Here is a 22274-nt window from a genome sequence, read left to right as displayed (position 1 = left end):
AGAATCCTTTGCAATTACTCTATCATTTTCAATTTGGCTAATTTGAATGCCCTATGTTTTTTCTTATTTCTCTTTAACACATATTTTTTTAGCCACATGGGGTATGTGTTGATATGTATATATTTTTAACAGTTTTTTGTTATCTATTTATCCTATGTATTTTTATTAGATAATACTTTATTATTATTATTATCAGGTATTTGTAGAGCGCCAACAGATTCCGCAGCGCTGACACTAATACTTTGTCCTAATTTATATTATTTAATGATTTCCTTAAATCATTGAATTTTGATTTCTTAAACCTAAAAGTATTAGTTAAACCCTTATAACACTGCTTATGGAAAGTGATTTCAAAAGTGACCATGTTATGTTATGATCACTGTTACCCAAATGTTCTTCGACTTCTATGTTTGATATTATTTCTGTATTATTTTATAGCACTAAATCCAATATACCTTTATTACTAGTTGGCTTCTCTATTAAATTGTGACAAGAAGTTTTCCCTGAGAACATTTAAAAATGTAATCTCCCTTAGCTGTATTACTAGTTTCATTGGCCCAGTTCAAATCGTGGTAGTTCAAATCTCCCATAATTACAGCACTGGTATTATTAGCAGCTTTTCCTATTTGCATTGTAGTATGTTACTAGAAATATTTTTTTTTAGAATTTTTTCCCCCAGGGTCTCAACATTATCACCTGTATCATCATAAATATCTTCGCTTATTGTAGATTTAAGGTCAGGTTTTATTTCCATGCTAATTCCTCCACCCCTTTTATTACTTCTGTCCCTCCTAAATAATGTATAACCCTCTAAGTTACCTGCCCAGTCATGTGAATCACCCCACTGTGACAACACACACTCCCCAGTCACTGGACATACCTCTTGTCACTCCACCAGTCCACACACTCACCCTGTCACCACAAGCAGCACATTTGCTACAACACACACTTCTGCCTTCTAGCCACATCCACTCACCTTAACCATGTTTTCTCCAATCACACAGTTTTACAGGAGGTAATAATTTAATGCATGGGGGCAGTGGCGCATTTACGTTTTGTGGTGCCCTAGGCATTCAAAATGTTGAGTTTTAGGCCTATTTTGGCCATAATATTTTTTGGTGGGCGTGTAACGTGACTTTTTTTCATGGCATTTTTAAAGTAAATGTTCATGTTCAAGTGCTTGAGCGTGTGTGTATGTGTGGGTGTATTAATTGTGTGTGTAGTGAGGCTAAAAAAGTGCCGCCCGCCCCAAATGTGCCACCCTAGGCAAGTGCCTTGTTTGCCTAGTTCAAAATACACCCCTGCTTGGGGGTATTAAAGGGACACTCAATCAAAATTTAATTTTCATTATTCAGATAGAGCATGCCATTTTAAACAACTTTCCAATTTACTTCCATTAACTAAATGTGCAAAGTCTTTTTATATTTAAACTTTTTGAGTCACCAGCTCCTACTGAGCATGTGCAAGAATAAGTGTGTATGCATTTGTGATTGGCTGATGGCTGTCACATGGTACGTGTATGCATTTGTGATTGGCTGATGGCTGTCACATGGTACATGGGGAGTGGAAAGACACACAACTTTTAAAATTGTCAGAAAGAAAATCTACTACTCATTTGAAGTTCAGACTAAGTGCTATTGCATTGTCTTGTTATCTTGCATTTGTTGATTATGCAAATCTACTGTGTTGACTGGTCCTTTAATGGCAGAAGTATGTTGTGATTGTGATCACTGGAAAAACATGCTGAAATGATCAGACAATGTTCACAAATCATTATCAGCATAGATTGTGACCGAACCCTAAGTAAGTCAGAGTATCAGAGTATCATATCATTCAGTTTATACTAAGAGAATCATAACGATTAGCAGAATATTTTAAAAATTAGCAGAGCATTGATAAAAAACAATTACAAGCAGCAGAAATAATAACATTATAACATGAAAGCTTAGTATTGAACTTATCATACAAAAAGTAAATGTTGTTTAGTTAAATGGACAATAAACACCTCTTGCTGTTGTGTAACAATTTAGCTTTATCCTATGCTCCCTAGAGAAGCCAAAACATAAAATATGTTATTTAGGTGTTCAAAATGCTGCAAATTTTCTAAACCAGCTATATAATTTGCAGGTTACATAAACCTCTTTAGGAAGCATAGGAAAAGTTAAAGGGCCATAATACCCAAATGTTTAAACACTTGAAAGTGATGCAGTATAGCTGTAAAAAGCTATCTAGAAAATATCACCTGAACATCTCTATGTAAAAAAGAAAGATATTTTACCTCAAAAGTTCCTCAGTAGCCACCTCCCATTGTAAAGGATTTCTAAGCAGCATATTAGTGTGTCTGTCCTAGGACAGCAGAAGGGATGAGCATTGTGCACTCTCATATTATTTCACCAATCAGGTAAAGGAAGATTACTATGAAATCTCATGAGAGTTAAGTCAAATCTCATGAGATCACAGTAAAAGAGTTCATGACCTCAGCACTGCTGATGCTGATTGGCTGCTGTTTATTTCTTCATTTTTTTTAAAATTTTTACCTGCAGCTGGGAGCAGCTGAGTATAACTTTTTACACAGAACTTACTCTGCTGAGCTGAGGAGATTGTGAGGTAAAATATCTTCCTTTTTTACATAGAGATGCTCAAGTGATATTTTCCTGTCAGCTTTTTACAGTTATACTGCATCAGTTTCAAGTGATTTAGCATATGAGTATTATGTCCCTTTAAGTTTTAACACGAAAGCAAGATGTGTTAAATGCCCTAAATTAAGGTCCAGATACAAGTGGAGTGCAAAATATCGCTTTCCCGAGGGCGATATTTGCACACGCAAATGTGCGCTGGTATTACAAGTTAGGTGTAATGTGAACGCGACCTCACGTCCACATTGCACAGGAGCATTGCGTTCACGAGAGTGCGCTTCCATAGGCTCCAATGGGAGCCTCGTACTTATGCCGTCAGACACGGTATGAGAACCTAGTACAGTGAAAGGGGTAAGTCACACAGCAATGGTAAGCAGCTTTAAATATATATGTATATGCTTACAAACATATATATATATATATATATATATTTATGTGTATATATACACATATTAACACATAAATATATATGTATATGCTTACAAACATATATATATATATATATATATATATATTTATGTGTATATACACATATTAACACATAAATATATATGTATATGCTTACAAACATATATATATATATATATATATATATATATATATATATATATATATATACAGTACAGTATAAGCATATACATATATATATATTTATAGAGAACACACAGTTCCCCATAGACCGCTATGTAAAGGCACAGTTCAGTGTATTTTTTTTCTAACACCCCCACCACTTTTAACCCAAAAAAACTGCATAGTGCAGGTTATTGGGGGGTTGTTGTTTTTTTTAAATGCTAAATTTTTGTTTTTTAAAAAAAGACCTTGCATGCTATTTTGGAGGCAATTGGGGGAAATTTAAAAAATTTAACCAGAGATACATGATAAATAAAAACAGAATTTATGTTTACCTGATAAATTACTTTCTCCAACGGTGTGTCCGGTCCACGGCGTCATCCTTACTTGTGGGATATTCTCTTCCCCAACAGGAAATGGCAAAGAGCCCAGCAAAGCTGGTCACATGATCCCTCCTAGGCTCCGCCTACCCCAGTCATTCGACCGACGTTAAGGAGGAATATTTGCATAGGAGAAACCATATGGTACCGTGGTGACTGTAGTTAAAGAAAATAAATTATCAGACCTGATTAAAAAACCAGGGCGGGCCGTGGACCGGACACACCGTTGGAGAAAGTAATTTATCAGGTAAACATAAATTCTGTTTTCTCCAACATAGGTGTGTCCGGTCCACGGCGTCATCCTTACTTGTGGGAACCAATACCAAAGCTTTAGGACACGGATGAAGGGAGGGTGCAAATCAGGTCACCTAAATGGAAGGCACCACGGCTTGCAAAACCTTTCTCCCAAAAATAGCCTCAGAAGAAGCAAAAGTATCAAACTTGTAAAATTTGGTAAAAGTGTGCAGTGAAGACCAAGTCGCTGCCCTACATATCTGATCAACAGAAGCCTCGTTCTTGAAGGCCCATGTGGAAGCCACAGCCCTAGTGGAATGAGCTGTGATTCTCTCGGGAGGCTGCCGTCCGGCAGTCTCGTAAGCCAATCTGATGATGCTTTTAATCCAAAAAGAGAGAGAGGTAGAAGTTGCTTTTTGACCTCTCCTTTTACCGGAATAAACAACAAACAAGGAAGATGTTTGTCTAAAATCCTTTGTAGCATCTAAATAGAATTTTAGAGCGCGAACAACATCCAAATTGTGCAACAAACGTTCCTTCTTTGAAACTGGTTTCGGACACAGAGAAGGTACGATAATCTCCTGGTTAATGTTTTTGTTAGAAACAACTTTTGGAAGAAAACCAGGTTTAGTACGTAAAACCACCTTATCTGCATGGAACACCAGATAAGGAGGAGAACACTGCAGAGCAGATAATTCTGAAACTCTTCTGGCAGAAGAAATTGCAACTAAAAACAAAACTTTCCAAGATAATAATTTAATATCAACGGAATGCAAGGGTTCAAACGGAACCCCCTGAAGAACTGAAAGAACTAAATTGAGACTCCCAAGGAGGAGTCAAAGGTTTGTAAACAGGCTTAATTCTAACCAGAGCCTGAACAAAAGCTTGAACATCTGGCACAGCAGCCAGTTTTTTGTGAAGTAACACCGACAAGGCAGAAATCTGTCCCTTCAGGGAACTTGCAGATAATCCTTTTTCCAATCCTTCTTGAAGGAAGGATAGGATCCTAGGAATCTTAACCTTGTCCCAAGGGAATCCTTTAGATTCACACCAACAGATATATTTTTTCCAAATTTTGTGGTAAATCTTTCTAGTTACAGGCTTTCTGGCCTGAACCAGAGTATCGATAACAGAATCTGAGAACCCTCGCTTCGATAAAATCAAGCGTTCAATCTCCAAGCAGTCAGCTGGAGTGAAACCAGATTCGGATGTTCGAACGGACCCTGAACAAGAAGGTCTCATCTCAAAGGTAGCTTCCAAGGTGGAGCCGATGACATATTCACCAGATCTGCATACCAAGTCCTGCGTGGCCACGCAGGAGCTATCAAGATCACCGACGCCCTCTCCTGATTGATCCTGGCTACCAGCCTGGGGATGAGAGGAAAGGGCGGGAACACATAAGCTAGTTTGAAGGTCCAAGGTGCTACTAGTGCATCCACTAGAGCCGCCTTGGGATCCCTGGATCTGGACCCGTAGCAAGGAACTTTGAAGTTCTGACGAGAGGCCATCAGATCCATGTCTGGAATGCCCCACAGCTGAGTGACTTGGGCAAAGATTTCCGGATGGAGTTCCCACTCCCCGGATGCAATGTCTGACGACTCAGAAAGTCCGCTTCCCAATTTTCCACTCCTGGGATGTGGATAGCAGACAGGTGGCAGGAGTGAGACTCCGCCCATAGAATGATTTTGGTCACTTCTTCCATCGCTAGGGAACTCCTTGTTCCCCCCTGATGGTTGATGTACGCAACAGTCGTCATGTTGTCTGATTGAAACCGTATGAACTTGGCCCTCGCTAGCTGAGGCCAAGCCTTGAGAGCATTGAATATCGCTCTCAGTTCCAGAATATTTATCGGTAGAAGAGATTCTTCCCGAGACCAAAGACCCTGAGCTTTCAGGGATCCCCAGACCGCGCCCCAGCCCATCAGACTGGCGTCGGTCGTGACAATGACCCACTCTGGTCTGCGGAATGTCATCCCTTGTGACAGGTTGTCCAGGGACAGCCACCAACGGAGTGAGTCTCTGGTCCTCTGATTTACTTGTATCTTCGGAGACAAGTCTGTATAGTCCCCATTCCACTGACTGAGCTTGTAATGGTCTTAGATGAATGCGCGCAAAAGGAACTATGTCCATTGCCGCTACCATCAACCCGATCACTTCCATGCACTGAGCTATGGAAGGAAGAGGAACGGAATGAAGTATCCGACAAGAGTCTAGAAGTTTTGTTTTTCTGGCCTCTGTTAGAAAAATCCTCATTTCTAAGGAGTCTATAATTGTTCCCAAGAAGGGAACCCTTGTTGACGGGGATAGAGAACTCTTTTCCACGTTCACTTTCCAACCGTGAGATCTGAGAAAGGCCAGGACGATGTCCGTGTGAGCCTTTGCTTGAGGAAGGGACGACGCTTGAATCAAAATGTCGTCCAAGTAAGGTACTACAGCAATGCCCCTTGGTCTTAGCACAGCTAGAAGGGACCCTAGTACCTTTGTGAAAATCCTTGGAGCAGTGGCTAATCCGAAAGGAAGCGCCACGAACTGGTAATGTTTGTCCAGGAATGCGAACCTTAGGAACCGATGATGTTCCTTGTGGATAGGAATATGTAGATACGCATCCTTTAAATCCACCGTGGTCATGAATTGACCTTCCTGGATGGAAGGAAGAATAGTTCGAATGGTTTCCATCTTGAACGATGGAACCTTGAGAAACTTGTTTAAGATCTTGAGATCTAAGATTGGTCTGAACGTTCCCTCTTTTTTGGGAACTATGAACAGATTGGAGTAGAACCCCATCCCTTGTTCTCTTAATGGAACAGGATGAATCACTCCCATTTTTAACAGGTCTTCTACACAATGTAAGAATGCCTGTCTTTTTATGTGGTCTGAAGACAACTGAGACCTGTGGAACCTCCCCCTTGGGGGAAGTCCCTTGAATTCCAGAAGATAACCTTGGGAGACTATTTCTAGCGCCCAAGGATCCAGAACATCTCTTGCCCAAGCCTGAGCGAAGAGAGAGAGTCTGCCCCCCACCAGATCCGGTCCCGGATCGGGGGCCAACATTTCATGCAGTCTTGGTAGCAGTGGCAGGTTTCTTGGCCTGCTTTCCTTTGTTCCAGCCTTGCATTGGTCTCCAAGCTGGCTTGGCTTGAGAAGTATTACCCTCTTGCTTAGAGGACGTAGCACCTTGGGCTGGTCCGTTTCTACGAAAGGGACGAAAATTAGGTTTATTTTTTTGCCTTGAAAGGCCGATCCTGAGGAAGGGCGTGGCCCTTACCCCCAGTGATATCAGAGATAATCTCTTTCAAGTCAGGGCCAAACAGCGTTTTCCCCTTGAAAGGAATGTTAAGTAGCTTGTTCTTGGAAGACGCATCAGCCGACCAAGATTTCAACCAAAGCGCTCTGCGCGCCACAATAGCAAACCCAGAATTCTTAGCCGCTAACCTAGCCAATTGCAAAGTGGCGTCGAGGGTGAAAGAATTAGCCAATTTGAGAGCATTGATTCTGTCCATAATCTCCTCATAAGGAGGAGAATCACTATCGACCGCCTTTATCAGCTCATCGAACCAGAAACATGCGGCTGTAGCGACAGGGACAATGCATGAAATTGGTTGTAGAAGGTAACCCTGCTGAACAAACATCTTTTTAAGCAAACCTTCTAATTTTTTATCCATAGGATCTTTGAAAGCACAACTATCCTCTATGGGTATAGTGGTGCGTTTGTTTAAAGTGGAAACCCGCTCCCTCGACCTTGGGGACTGTCTGCCATAAGTCCTTTCTGGGTCGACCATAGGAAACAATTTTTTAAATATGGGGGGAGGGACGAAAGGAATACCTGGCCTCTCCATTCTTTATTAACAATGTCCGCCACCCGCTTGGGTATAGGAAAAGCTTTTGGGAGCCCCGGCACCTCTAGGAACTTGTCCATTTTACATAGTTTCTCTGGGATGACCAACTTGTCACAATCATCCAGAGTGGATAATACCTCCTTAAGCAGAATGCGGAGATGTTCCAACTTAAATTTAAATGCAATCACATCAGGTTCAGCCTGTTGAGAAATGTTCCCTGAATCAGTAATTTCTCCCTCAGACAAAACCTCCCTGGCCCCATCAGACTGGGTTAGGGGCCCTTCAGAGATATTAATATCAGCGTCGTCATGCTCTTCAGTATCTAAAACAGAGCAGCCGCGCTTACGCTGACAAGTGTTTATTTTGGCTAAAATGTTTTTGACAGAATTATCCATTACAGCCGTTAATTGTTGCATAGTAAGGAGTATTGGCGCGCTAGATGTACTAGGGGCCTCCTGAGTGGGCAAGACTCGTGTAGACGAAGGAGGGAATGATGCAGTACCATGCTTACTCCCCTCACTTGAGGAATCATCTTGGGCATCATTGTCATTATCACATAAATCACATTTATTTAAATGAATAGGAATTCTGGCTTCCCCACATTCAGAACACAGTCTATCTGGTAGTTCAGACATGTTAAACAGGCATAAACTTGATAACAAAGTACAAAAACGTTTTAAAATAAAACCGTTACTGTCACTTTAAATTTTAAACTGAACACACTTTATTACTGCAATTGCGAAAAAACATGAAGGAATTGTTCAAAATTTATCAAATTTTCACCACAGTGTCTTAAAGCCTTAAAAGTATTGCACACCAATTTTGGAAGCTTTAACCCTTAAAATAACGGAACCGGAGCCGTTTTAAACTTTAACCCCTTTACAGTCCCTGGTATCTGCTTTGCTGAGACCCAACCAAGCCCAAAGGGGAATACGATACCAAATGACGCCTTCAGAAAGTCTTTTCTAAGTATCAGAGCTCCTCTCACATGCGACTGCATGCCATGCCTCTCAAAAACAAGTGCGCCACACCGGCGCGAAAATGAGGCTCTGCTTATGCTTTGGGAAAGCCCCTAAGGAATAAGGTGTCTAATACAGTGCCTGCCGATATTATTATATCAAAATACCCAGATAAAATGATTCCTCAAGGCTAAATATGTGTTAATAATGAATCGATTTAGCCCAGAAAAAGTCTACAGTCTTAATAAGCCCTTGTGAAGCCCTTATTTACGATCGTAATAAACATGGCTTACCGGATCCCATAGGGAAAATGACAGCTTCCAGCATTACATCGTCTTGTTAGAATGTGTCATACCTCAAGCAGCAAGAGACTGCACACTGTTCCCCCAACTGAAGTTAATTGCTCTCAACAGTCCTGTGTGGAACAGCCATGGATTTTAGTTACGGTTGCTAAAATCATTTTCCTCATACAAACAGAAATCTTCATCTCTTTTCTGTTTCTGAGTAAATAGTACATACCAGCACTATTTCAAAATAACAAACTCTTGATTGAATAATAAAAACTACAGTTAAACACTAAAAAACTCTAAGCCATCTCCGTGGAGATGTTGCCTGTACAACGGCAAAGAGAATGACTGGGGTAGGCGGAGCCTAGGAGGGATCATGTGACCAGCTTTGCTGGGCTCTTTGCCATTTCCTGTTGGGGAAGAGAATATCCCACAAGTAAGGATGACGCCGTGGACCGGACACACCTATGTTGGAGAAATGGCTGTTTATTTATCATGTGCTTGTACACGGGCAAATTTGCCCATTTACGGGTGCTAAATAAATAAGTTGCACTTGCAATCTAGCCCTAAATATAAAAATTATTTTTACCTGTAATTCAGCATAAAATGAAATTGTACTTTTATTTACCCTTGAGTGATGTTTGGTTTGAAGTATTACAACCATTACATTACCATTAGCAACTATTACAGAGCCAATAATATAAGGCATTATATACAGCAAAAACAAGGTGAAACCACAAGGGATATTGGAAAAATGGAGACAGGACTCTTTTGTCAAATATTAAAAAGTAAGACTTAACTCCTACCTGTATACATCCACGGAATCCTTGTAAAACCACATTCCCTTCAGAGGCCAAACCTCCAATGCTCATCTTGCTAATCATGGCTCCTAGCAGGTCACTGGGAAAGTCACCTTTAACCTTTATAAATTAGATTAAATGTCAGAATTAGAGGATGGTTATAGATGTTTCGGATCAACACTTATAGTATTAACAGTCAGAAGCAGACTTACTCAACACAGGGCCCTGGTGCAATAATGGTACAGAACCTTAACGTTTTGCAAACATTAAAAAAACAAAAAACTGTGTTGGTTATGCAAAACTGGGGAATAGGTAATAAAGGGATTATCTATCTTTTAAAACAATAAAATATCTGTCCCTTTAAGAAATTCAAAACCTCAAACTCGATGGAAAGTATTCTCGATCGTTGTAGAGAGTGTGAATTTTCAGACAAATGGTTATGCACTATCTGATCTTTGTGATGAATTTATGAATCAAAATCCAACACATACAACATCAAACAGAGATATGAAGTGCATGATCATTGAAGTGCAGGGTGACATTGCATGTTTCTTGTACCCAAAAAACATTATCCCAGCTTGTCTATGCATCCAACATTGCCTGTGGTTCTGTAGTGGATAACGTACAAACTACTGGTGTACTTAGAAAATGTGCTACTATACTTTGTGAAGAAGCAAAAAGTTATGACTTTCAATTAAGTGGGAGGTTTGGTGATACAGGTGATCTACAAAAATGTGAAATGGAGTATGATCAAGTCACAAAGCAGTGTGAAAGGTTCCTAAATTAATTATCACCTTCATTCTGTAAATCAGCAAGTACTCAATGTAGATGTGATTCTCTGTTTCATATTGCTTATTTCCGTATTCAGTATGGCTTACAACAATTGTTTTTGACTTGTATGAAGAGAAAAGTATTAAAAACCGTGAATGACTAAGGCAAAAAAAAAAAGTTGATCCTATTAATGTAACTCCCAACAACCCAAGCATGCCCCTTCCTGTCAACATGGATAACTTTCTGGGGTTAAAACCAGAACAAAATCAGCCAAACAGCAGAAAACCTTTGCAATTGGGAGGAGGCCACAAACATAACCCAAAGATATGCTTGAAATTTATGGAAGGTTCTTTAAAGGGACACTGAACCTAATTTTTTTCTTTTGTGATTCAGATAGAGCATGCAATTTTAAGCAACTTTCTAATTTACTCCTATTATCAATTTTTCTTTGTTCTCTTGCTATCTTTATTTGAAAAAGAAAGTCCAGGACCTTGGACAGCACTTGTTTATTGGTGGATGAATGTATCCACCAATCAGGAAGAACAACTCAGGTTGTTCACCAAAATGGGCCGGCATCTAAACTTACATTTTTGCTTTTCAAATAATGATACCAAGAGAATGAAGAACATTTGCTAATAGGAGTAAATTAGAAAGTTGCTTAAAATTGCATGCTCTATCTGAATCACAAAAGAAAACATTTGGGTTCAGTGTCCCTTTAAGTTTCTATTCAAGATGGCGGACATTTCTCAAACATGACCACCATTTGAACATGTGACCATATAAATAGCCAAAATGAACCAAACTTCAAATTCCAACAGAACATTTCTAGCTCCTAGACTATCTATTTGTAACAAACATAATGCCTGGATCCAATGTAAAATTCTGAATCCATGTATACATACCAGCTGAGCTTATCAGGAGCCATTAAATGTTAATTATTTTTTTTTTTTAACTGTTAATGTCCAACCGTAGTTTGCAAATATATTTTTTTTTTCAGGCTAAGAGTTTTGTAAATATCAGTCACACTTTACTTTTTATCTCCTCCTCTGCTGATTTTTGCCCAAAATGTACGTCTTACAAAAGTAAGGAAAAATGGGAACAGACCTTTTTCGTTTAAGGGACATTAAAGTCCCTTAAATTAAGCTTTAATGGCTCAGATAGAGCATGCAAGTTTAAACAACTTTCCTATGTACTACATCTATTATCAAATTTGCTTTGTTCGGTATCCTTTGTTAAAGAGTAAGCCTAGGTAGACTGATAGAAGCTTAGAAGGCTGCATGTGTCTTTAACATTTGCAGGGGTGTTTGCAACTACAGTATGTATAACATTGCTACAAACATTGTTGCAAACACTGCTACACGTGAAAGCTGCTGAACTCCCTTAGGATTACTCTTTGACAAAGGATACAAAAAGAACTAAGCAAAATGATTAACAGAAGTAAATTGGAACGTTGCTTTAAATTGTGTCTGTCTGACTATACAATAGTGCAGAATATAAGTTTATGGAATCTAGGCCCACTGACTACACAGCCCCAAAAATCAGAGCAGCTGTTTCAAGAGGTGACAATGTCAGGTGGGTGCAGTCTGTTAGCAGAGGTTTGATCTAGCTTAGAATTCTGACTGCCATAAGGGGTAAGTGATAATGCCTGCTCCTTTTGCTGTGAAGAAAAAGTTCAGAGAAGGGCCACAAAGCTAATAAGGGGAATAAAGAATTTAAGCTATGACGAGAGGTTAGCCAAACTGTGTTTGTTTTCTCTAGAAAAAAGGCGCTTGAGAGGTGACATGATTACTTTATATAAATATATTCAAGGCCCATATACAGAGTTGTCAGAAGTTGTGTTTATTGCAAGAAAATAGTTTGTAATGAGGTTACAATTTAAGACTGGAGGAAAGGAGATTAAATCTCTAGCAACGTAAACTTTTTTTTTATTGCTTTTAACTGCTCTTGAAAAAGACATTGTTAAACGTTGAAACGCGTTGAGCCTATTAAAAATTTATTGTGAGCTTTTAAACTTTATAAAAGAGATGGATCCTTTTTACTCTTTACTCAACTGCAATAAATGAATTGGATCTTTGGAATCTATCTCCCTGAGAGTATCTTCTTTTTGGTGTACCTATGCAATGTACGTATAACATTATTGCGAACCTCTATTCACAGCACTGTGAAGGAATGGACCCTCTAACTTGGGAACCCTTGAGACCTGCACCACAATTTACTACATTATCGCTATATACAGAGTTGGCGGAAGCTTTGTTTATTCCAAGGAAATTGTTTGTGACAAGAGGTCAGAATTTAAAGCTGGAGGAAAGGAGAGTTATACTCCAGCAATGTAAACATTTTCTCACTGTAAAAGCAATCAAGGAGGTAGTAAATGCCAATACCTTAGATACATTTAAAAATAGCTTAGATACATTTCTGGCTATAAACAAAATTTAGTGATATGATTGATTGTGTTAAATGAGTCACCTTTTTAATGAAATTAATTTAAAGGGACAGTGAACACCAGAATTTTTGTTGCTTAAAAAACATAATTTATGCTTACCTGATAAATTCCTTTCTTCTGTTGTGTGATCAGTCCACGGGTCATCATTACTTCTGGGATATAACTCCTCCCCAACAGGAAATGCAAGAGGATTCACCCAGCAGAGCTGCATATAGCTCCTCCCCTCTACGTCACTCCCAGTCATTCGACCAAGAATCAACGAAAAAAGGAGAAACCAAGGGTGAAGTGGTGACTGGAGTATAATTTAAAAGATATTTACCTGCCTTAAAAAACAGGGCGGGCCGTGGACTGATCACACAACAGAAGAAAGGAATTTATCAGGTAAGCATAAATTATGTTTTCTTCTGTTATGTGTGATCAGTCCACGGGGGGATCATTACTTCTGGGATACCAATACCAAAGCAAAAGTACACGGATGACGGGAGGGATAGGCAGGCTCATTATACAGAAGGAACCACTGCTGAAGAACCTTTCTCCCAAAAATAGCCTCCGAAGAAGCAAAAGTGTCAAATTTGTAAAATTTGGAAAAAGTATGAAGCGAAGACCAAGTTGCAGCCTTGCAAATCTGTTCAACAGAGGCCTCATTCTTAAAGGCCCAAGAGGAAGCCACAGCTCTAGTAGAATGAGCTGTAATTCTTTCAGGAGGCTGCTGTCCAGCAGTCTCATAGGCTAAACGAATTATGCTACGAAGCCAGAAGGAGAGAGAGGTAGCCGAAGCCTTATGACCTCTCCTCTGACCAGAGTACACGACAAACAGGGAAGACGTTTGTCGAAAATCCTTAGTTGCCTGCAAGTAGAACTTGAGGGCACGAACTACATCCAGATTGTGTAGAAGACGTTCCTTCTTTGAAGAAGGATTCGGGCACAGGGAAGGAACCACGATCTCTTGATTGATGTTCCTGTTAGAGACTACCTTAGGTAAGAACCCAGGTTTTGTACGCAGAACTACCTTATCTGAATGAAAAATCAAATAAGGAGAATCACAATGTAAAGCTGATAACTCAGAGACTCTCCGAGCCGAAGAAATAGCCATTAAAAATAACACTTTCCAAGATAACAACTTTATATCAATGGAATGAAGGGGTTCAAACGGAACTCCTTGTAGAACGTTAAGAACAAGGTTTAAACTCCATGGCGGAGCAACAGTTTTAAACACAGGCTTGATCCTAGCTAAAGCCTGACAAAAGGCCTGGACGTCTGGATTTTCTGACAGACGCCTGTGCAACAAGATGGACAGAGCTGAGATCTGTCCCTTTAATGAACTAGCCGATAAACCCTTTTCTAAACCTTCTTGTAGAAAGGACAATATCCTAGGAATCCCTAACCTTACTCCAGGAGTAACCTTTGGATTCGCACCAGTATAGGTATTTACGCCATATCTTATGGTAAATCCTTCTGGTAACAGGCTTCCTAGCCTGTATCAGGGTATCAATAACCGACTCAGAAAAACCACGTTTTGATAAAATCAAGCGTTCAATTTCCAAGCAGTCAGCTTCAGAGAAGTTAGATTTTGATGTTTGAATGGACCCTGAATCAGAAGGTCCTGTCTTAGAGGTAGAGACCAAGGCGGACAGGATGACATGTCCACTAGATCTGCATACCAAGTCCTGCGTGGCCATGCAGGCGCTATTAGAATCACTGATGCTCTCTCCTGTTTGATTTTGGCAATCAATCGAGGAAAGCAGCGGGAAGGGTGGAAAACACATAAGCCATCCCGAAGTTCCAAGGTGCTGTCAAAGCATCTATCAGAACCGCTCCCGGATCCCTGGATCTGGACCCGTAGCGAGGAAGTTTGGCGTTCTGGCGAGACGCCATGAGATCTATCTCTGGTTTGCCCCAACGTCAAAGTATTTTGGGCAAAGACCTCCGGATGAAGTTCCCACTCCCCCCGGATGAAAAGTCTGGCGACTCAAGAAATCCGCCTCCCAGTTCTCCACTCCCGGGATGTGGATTGCTGACAGGTGGCAAGAGTGAGACTCTGCCCAGCGAATTATCTTTGATACTTCCATCATTGCTAGGGAGCTTCTTGTCCCTCCTTGATGGTTGATGTAAGCTACAGTCGTGATGTTGTCCGACTGAAACCTGATGAACCCCCGAGTTTTTAACTGGGGCCAAGCCAGAAGGGCATTGAGAACTGCTCTCAATTCCAGAATGTTTATTGGCAGGAGACTTTCCTCCTGATTCCATTGTCCCTGAGCCTTCAGAGAATTCCAGACAGCGCCCCAACCTAGTAGGCTGGCGTCTGTTGTTACAATTGTCCAGTCCGGCCTGCTGAATGGCATCCCCCTGGACAGATGTGGCCGAGAAAGCCACCATAGAAGAGAGTTTCTGGTCTCTTGATCCAGATTCAGAGTAGGGGACAAGTCTGAGTAATCCCCATTCCACTGACTCAGCATGCACAATTGCAGCGGTCTGAGATGTAGACGTGCAAAGGGAACTATGTCCATTGCTGCTACCATTAAGCCGATCACCTCCATGCATTGAGCTACCTGACGGGAGTTGAATGGAATGAAGGACACGGCATGCATTTAGAAGCTTTGTTAATCTGTCTTCTGTCAGATAAATCTTCATTTCTACAGAATCTATAAGAGTCCCCAAGAATGGAACTCTTGTGAGAGGAAGGAGAGAACTCTTCTTTTCGTTCACTTTCCATCCATGCGACCTTAGAAATGCCAGAACTAACTCTGTATGAGACTTGGCAGTTTGAAAGCTTGAAGCTTGTATCAGAATGTCGTCTAGGTACGGAGCTACCGAAATTCCTCGCGGTCTTAGTACCGCCAGAAGGGCACCCAGAACCTTTGTGAAGATTCTTGGAGCCGTAGCCAATCCGAATGGAAGAGCTACAAACTGGTAATGCCTGTCTAAGAAGGCAAACCTTAGATACCGGTACTGATCTTTGTGAATCGGTATGTGAAGGTAAGCATCCTTTAAAATCCACTGTGGTCATGTACTGACCCTTTTGGATCATGGGTAAGATTGTCCGAATAGTTTCCATTTTGAACGATGGAACTCTTAGGAATTTGTTAGGATCTTTAAATCCAAGATTGGCCTGAAAGTTCCCTCTTTTTTGGGGACCACAAACAGGTTTGAGTAAAACCCTTGTCCTTGTTCCGACCGCGGAACCGGATGGATCACTCCCATTAATAACAGATCTTGTACACAGCGTAGAAACGCTTCTTTCTTTATCTGGTTTGTTGACAACCTTGACAGATGAAATCTCCCTCTTGGGGGAGAGAATTTGAAGTCTAGAAGGTATCCCTGAGATATGATCTCTAGCGCCCAGGGATCCTGAACATCTCTTGCCCAAGCCTGGGCGAAGAGAGAGAGTCTGCCCCCCACTAGATCCGGTCCCGGATCGGGGGCCCTCGATTCATGCCTGTCTTAGGGGGCAGCAGCAGGTTTCCTGGCCTGCTTGCCCTTGTTCAGGACTGGTTAGGTTTTCCAGCCTTGTCTGTAACGAGCAACAGCTCCTTCCTGTTTTGGTGCAGTGGAAGTTGGTGCTGCTCCTGCTTTGAAATTCCGAAAGGGACGAAAATTAGACTGTCTAGCCTAGCTTTGGCTTTGTCTTGAGGCAGGGCGTGGCCCTTACCTCCTGTAATGTCAGCGATAATTTCTTTCAAACCGGGCCCAAATAAAGTTTGCCCCTTGAAAGGTATATTAAGTAATTTGGACTTAGAAGTTACATCAGCTGACCAGGATTTTAGCCACAGCGCCCTACGTGCCTGAATGGCGAATCCTGAGTTCTTAGCCGTAAGTTTGGTTAAATGTACTACGGCCTCCAAAATGAATGAATTAGCTAGTTTAAGGACTCTAAGCCTGTCCGTAATGTCGTCCAGCGTAGCTGAACTAAGGTTCTCTTCCAGAGACTCAATCCAAAATGCTGCCGCAGCCGTAATCGGCGCGATGCATGCAAGGGGTTGCAATATAAAACCTTGTTGAACAAACATTTTCTTAAGGTAACCCTCTAATTTTTTATCCATTGGATCTAAAAAAGCACAGCTATCCTCCACCGGGATAGTGGTACGCTTAGCTAAAGTAGAAACTGCTTCCTCCACCTTAGGAACCGTTTGCCATAAGTCCCGTGTGGTGGCGTCTATTGGAAACATCTTTCTAAATATTGGAGGGGGTGAGAACGGCACACCGGGTCTATCCCACTCCTTAGTAACAATTTCAGTTAGTCTCTTAGGTATAGGAAAAACGTCAGTACTCGCCGGTACCGCAAAGTATTTATCCAACCTACACAATTCTCTGGTATTGCAACAGTGTTACAATCATTAAGAGCCGCTAAAACCTCCCCTAGTAATACACGGAGGTTCTCCAATTTAAATTTAAAATTTGAAATATCTGAATCCAATTTGTTTGGATCAGAACCGTCACCCACAGAATGAAGCTCTCCGTCCTCATGCTCTGCAAGCTGTGACGCAGTATCAGACATGGCCCTAGTATTATCAGCGCACTCTGTTCTCACCCCAGAGTGATCACGCTTGCCTCTTAGTTCTGGTAATTTAGCCAAAACTTCAGTCATAACAGTAGCCATATCTTGTAATGTTATCTGTAATGGCCGCCCAGATGTACTAGGCGCCACAATATCACGCACCTCCCGGGCGGGAGATGCAGGTACTGACACGTGAGGCGAGTTAGTCGGCATAACTCTCCCCTCGCTGTTTGGTGAAATTTGTTCAATTTGTACAGATTGGCTTTTATTTAAAGTAGCATCAATACAGTTAGTACATAAATTTCTATTGGGCTCCACCTTGGCATTGGAACAAATGACACAGGTATCTTCCTCTGAATCAGACATGTTTAACACACTAGCAAATAAACTTGCAACTTGGTTACAATCTTATTTAACAAAAACGTACTGTGCTTCAAAGAAGCACTAACGATTAAATGACAGTTGAAATAATGAACTGAAAAACAGTTATAGCATCAATCCTTGAAAACAACACAACTTTTAGCAAGGGTTTGTTCCCATTAGTAAAGTAACAATAATTAAATTTGAAACATAAAAATTACAGCAACGTTTTTAATCACAGTCAATATATAAGTCTCACAGCTCTGCTGAGAGAATCTACCTCCCTCCAAAGAAGTTTGAAGACCCCTGAGTTCTGTTAAAGATGAACCGGATCATGCAGGAAATACAAGAGTAACTGACTGGAAATTTTTGATGCGTAGCAAAGAGCGCCAAAAACGGCCCCTCCCCCTCACACACAGCAGTGAGAGAGAAACGAAACTGTCACAATTAAAACAAGCAACTGCCAAGTGGAAAAAATAATGCCCAAACATTTATTCACTCAGTACCTCAGAAAATGCAAACGATTCTACATTCCAGCAAAAACGTTTAACATAATAAATGCCTATTAAAAGGTTTAATGTACTTTTTACAGAGTAATTCCAGTGAAGTACCATCCCCAGAATACTGAAGTGTAGAGTATACATACATGTCATTATAACGGTATGGCAGGATTTTCTCATCAATTCCATTCAGAAAATAAAAACTGCTACATACCTCAATGCAGATTCATCTGCCCGCTGTCCCCTGATCTGAAGCTTTTACCTCCCTCAGATGGCCGAGAAACAGCAATATGATCTTAACTACTCCGGTTAAAATCATAGTAAAAACTCTGGTAGATTCTTCTTCAAACTCTGCCAGAGAGGCAATAACACGCTCCGGTGCTATTGTAAAATAACAAACTTTTGATTGAAGTTATAAAAACTAAGAATAATCACCATAGTCCTCTCACACATCCTATCTAGTCGTTGGGTGCAAGAGAATGACTGGGAGTGACGTAGAGGGGAGGAGCTATATGCAGCTCTGCTGGGTGAATCCTCTTGCATTTCCTGTTGGGGAGGAGTTATATCCCAGAAGTAATGATGACCCGTGGACTGATCACACATAACAGAAGAAAGAAAGATAATGCCTTTATTTCCCATTCCCCAGTTTTGCATAACTAACACAGTTATAATAATACACTTTTTACCTCTGTAATTACTTTGTATCTAAGCTTCTGCTGACTGCCCCCTTATTTCAGTTCTTTTGACAGACTTGCATTTTAGCCAATCAGTGCTCACTCCTAGGTCACTTCACGTGCATGAGCTCAATGTTATCTATATGAAACACATGAACTAATGCCCTCTAGTGGTCAAAATGCATTCAGATTAGAGGCAGTCTTCAAGGTCTAAGAAATTAGCATATGAACCTCCTAGGTTTAGCTTTCAACTAAGAATGCCAAGGGAACAAAGCAGCATTGGTGATAAAAGTAAATTGGGAAGTTGTTTAAAATTACATTCCCTATTTAAATCATGAAAGTTTTTTTTGGACTTGACTGTCCCTTTAAGCTCAGTTGGAGCTTCTTTACTGTAAATCAAGTAGAAGCTGGATAGGCTGAACTTGCTGGACTTTTGTCTTCTTCCAAACTCATCTACTTTGTTACAATGCATGTTCTTGACAGATGCTCTGATGTTGAACTTTGGCCTGAATTTTGACCACTATTCTGGATTGTCCCCGCGTGCTTACAATTGTTTCTTCTTATCCAGTAAAGATCTCAGCCTGTTCCTCATCGGTATTATCAGCATTTCCTGCAAGCTTGGTTCCAGTCAACCAACAAGATCAATTCATTACTGTCCTTTAAATTCTTAAAAAGACCCCAAAGATTTTGCCTGATTTCTTTCCATGTTGGCAAGTTTCAAAGCCCTGAGTGTGAAGTAAAAGAAAACTGTGAAACAGCAATCTTTGTCCTAAGCTATCCCCTAATGGGATCAAGTTACATGCTTTCACATGGTTGACATCAAGTCAATCAACTGAGGGGGAAATGGGTAGATCATCACTGGATAATGGGTTTCGTGCTGGCATAAAACCTGTCCAAATTAATAGACAGATAAACAAATGATGGTATCACTGCAAATGTGTTGCTTTGTTTACTCATTAAAGGGACTGCTTGTTTTGTTTTATTAGACAAATGCAAAGAATTAGACTGAATCATACGTTGCTTGTCTACTCCTTTGGGAGGTGGGGCTTTGTCCGTTTCTGTCGGTATTATTTGACCACACATATTTTTATTTGTTATTGGTGTGGTATCATGATCTTATGTAATTTGGGCTGGGCAGATTTCATTTGTCCCTTTGCATTATTTGTTTGCACTTAGTTGTATATTCTGTATGACGCCCCTAAGGATAATGGGCGTGATTTTTTCTGTTAGGAGGGTTGGCTCATAAGTCACTACACAGATGCATCCATTTAGTAGTAGCCATGATGTGTAACTATAAGTAGCAAGTTTGATTATGTTTGTATCAGCCTGAGGAAACGGCCATTCGGCAGAGAAACGCAATTGCACACTTGCTACCTTTTGGCTTTTGAATCATGTGATCATTATCCTTTGGTGAATATTTGGCTGCTTGGTTCCTGTTTCATTCCATACCAGATCCTGTTGTGACACGGATATAAGTCAGCTGGGTGGCTGCAAAGTCCCAACTTGTGCTTTAAGCAACCACTGGTGCCATCTTACTTGTGAGTGTACTACATATCTCTACCATCAACCTTTAAGTTGTTTAAATTATACTTGGCCCTGTTTTAATTTCTCTTTCTAATAAACGCAAAGAATACTAAAACATGAGATGTTGTTTGCATTTGTCCAAATCCAAAACCACATCTACGTGCAAGCGTGCCCCATCCTCTCCTTCAATTTTGTATTCCTAAACACCATATATTTTGTTACCATTTCTCAGTGTCATAGGAATAACTAGTATCTGCCCTTTAAGAGTTTCTTTCTCTGCAAGTGTGAATTATAACCTCTGCCACATAGCTAGCAACATTTTGACACTATTAACATGCACATTTTCATGTGAGTTAGACCTATAATAAGGTACTCTGTGATGCTCTGATCAGATTTGGAATAAAGTGTGAAATTAGACTGGTTCAAAGGGTATATCTAATCCTATATCTGTAGCTTGTTAAGTAGCCTCTGATTTCTTGGTCGGCTATCCAAATATTTTTGCATGAAATTTTTAATGGTTTATCATCAGCAAAAAAAACTGTGAAACAATTCTAATTCACGTGTCTCTTTATTCTGTTTCAACACATGTATATCCCACACCATCATGTCATAGGTAAACTACTCCAAGCCCAGAAGCATTTTTTGTAACAATGTATAGATTTGCTTATATTTTAATATAATTCTGCTGATTTTCAGACTCCTAACCAAGCCCCAAAGTGTCAGATATAGACCCAGGTCTACAGATTCTTGCTGCTATAGTTTGTGTATACTGTCTTTTTATATGCAGGAAAGGGGGGAGTGTCTGCTCTTTCTGCTTTCTTAGCCCTCAGCCTAGCCTCATCAACAGTGCTAAACGGGGAGCTGCTAAGTAAGTTTTAAAAAGGTTTTATACTGTATTTTTAGATCAGTATCTGTGCATATTCTTCTTTACATGCAGTTATATGAAAATTGGTGTACACTGTTCCTTTAATAAATTTATTGAAAAGGGTCCAGTACTGATCCCTATAGAACCCCACTTGCCTCTTTATTTCAGTTATAGTAATATGATCTTTGTTCTCTGTCCTTCACCCAGCTGATTACCTTTGTGCTAATATTTTCTGCAATATCCACTCCATTAATTTTAGTAGCTAATGTAAATGTAGCCACCAATAAGCAAGCGCTATCCAGGGTTCTGAACCAAAAATTGGTTGCTTAAAATTGTATGCTCTATCTGAATCATGAAAGAAAACAATTTGGGTATAGAATCCCTTTACGATGTTGCAGTCTAATTCTGAAGTTACTGAAGAAAATAATCATAATTGTCTAACCTGTTCTTGTCCATAGTCAGCAGTAAGTAAAATGTGTTGAGTCCCCTGCATTGAAGAGTTCTTCTGAATCTCTAGGGCTATGTGATGCCAAACTCCATCATTCAATGTTATACGTGAGAGATGCAGGGAGGAAAGAAGTTTGCCAGAGCCATGCAGTGATACCAAAGGAGTCCCTTCGACCATCTGGGAGTTCAAGAAGAGAGTGCAGAAAATAATTCAAAAGAGAGAGAAAGAAGTACACAGGCAAAAACAGTAAAGAAGAAAATAAGAGAAAAGGGAAATGTATAGAGATACAGTGAGAAAAAAAAGACAAGCAAAAATATATCAGTTAAATGTTTGAACACAACTTCTGAATGACAACTCAAAATTACAGCAAACTGATGATGTAACCCTTAAGGGGATCCCCTTATTAGCCATTGTCATGGTATAGAATAAAAGTACAAAAATATGCATTCTTCATGTTTAGTAGGACTTGTTAATTTGAACTAATAAACCGATT

At 40.3% G+C, this 22274-nt stretch overlaps 1 protein-coding gene across 1 annotated transcript in view; it reads right to left on the bottom strand.

Annotated features, from left to right (window-relative positions):
- Positions 1-22274, bottom strand: part of LOC128652409 (cadherin EGF LAG seven-pass G-type receptor 2-like) — a 307753-nt gene that overhangs the window by 166559 nt on the left and 118920 nt on the right. Inside the window, exons 13-14 of the mRNA XM_053705347.1 lie at positions 21776-21958; positions 9708-9821 (exon numbers count right to left, since the gene is read on the bottom strand). Of these exons, the coding sequence (XP_053561322.1) occupies positions 9708-9821; positions 21776-21958 (297 nt within the window). The remainder of the gene's footprint in view (positions 1-9707; positions 9822-21775; positions 21959-22274) is intronic.

The sequence above is a fragment of the Bombina bombina genome, chromosome 3, assembly GCF_027579735.1.
Source record: "Bombina bombina isolate aBomBom1 chromosome 3, aBomBom1.pri, whole genome shotgun sequence".
Lineage (NCBI taxonomy): Eukaryota > Metazoa > Chordata > Amphibia > Anura > Bombinatoridae > Bombina > Bombina bombina.
Note: the sequence above shows the minus strand (reverse complement) of the source record. Positions and strands in the feature narration are given on the sequence as shown.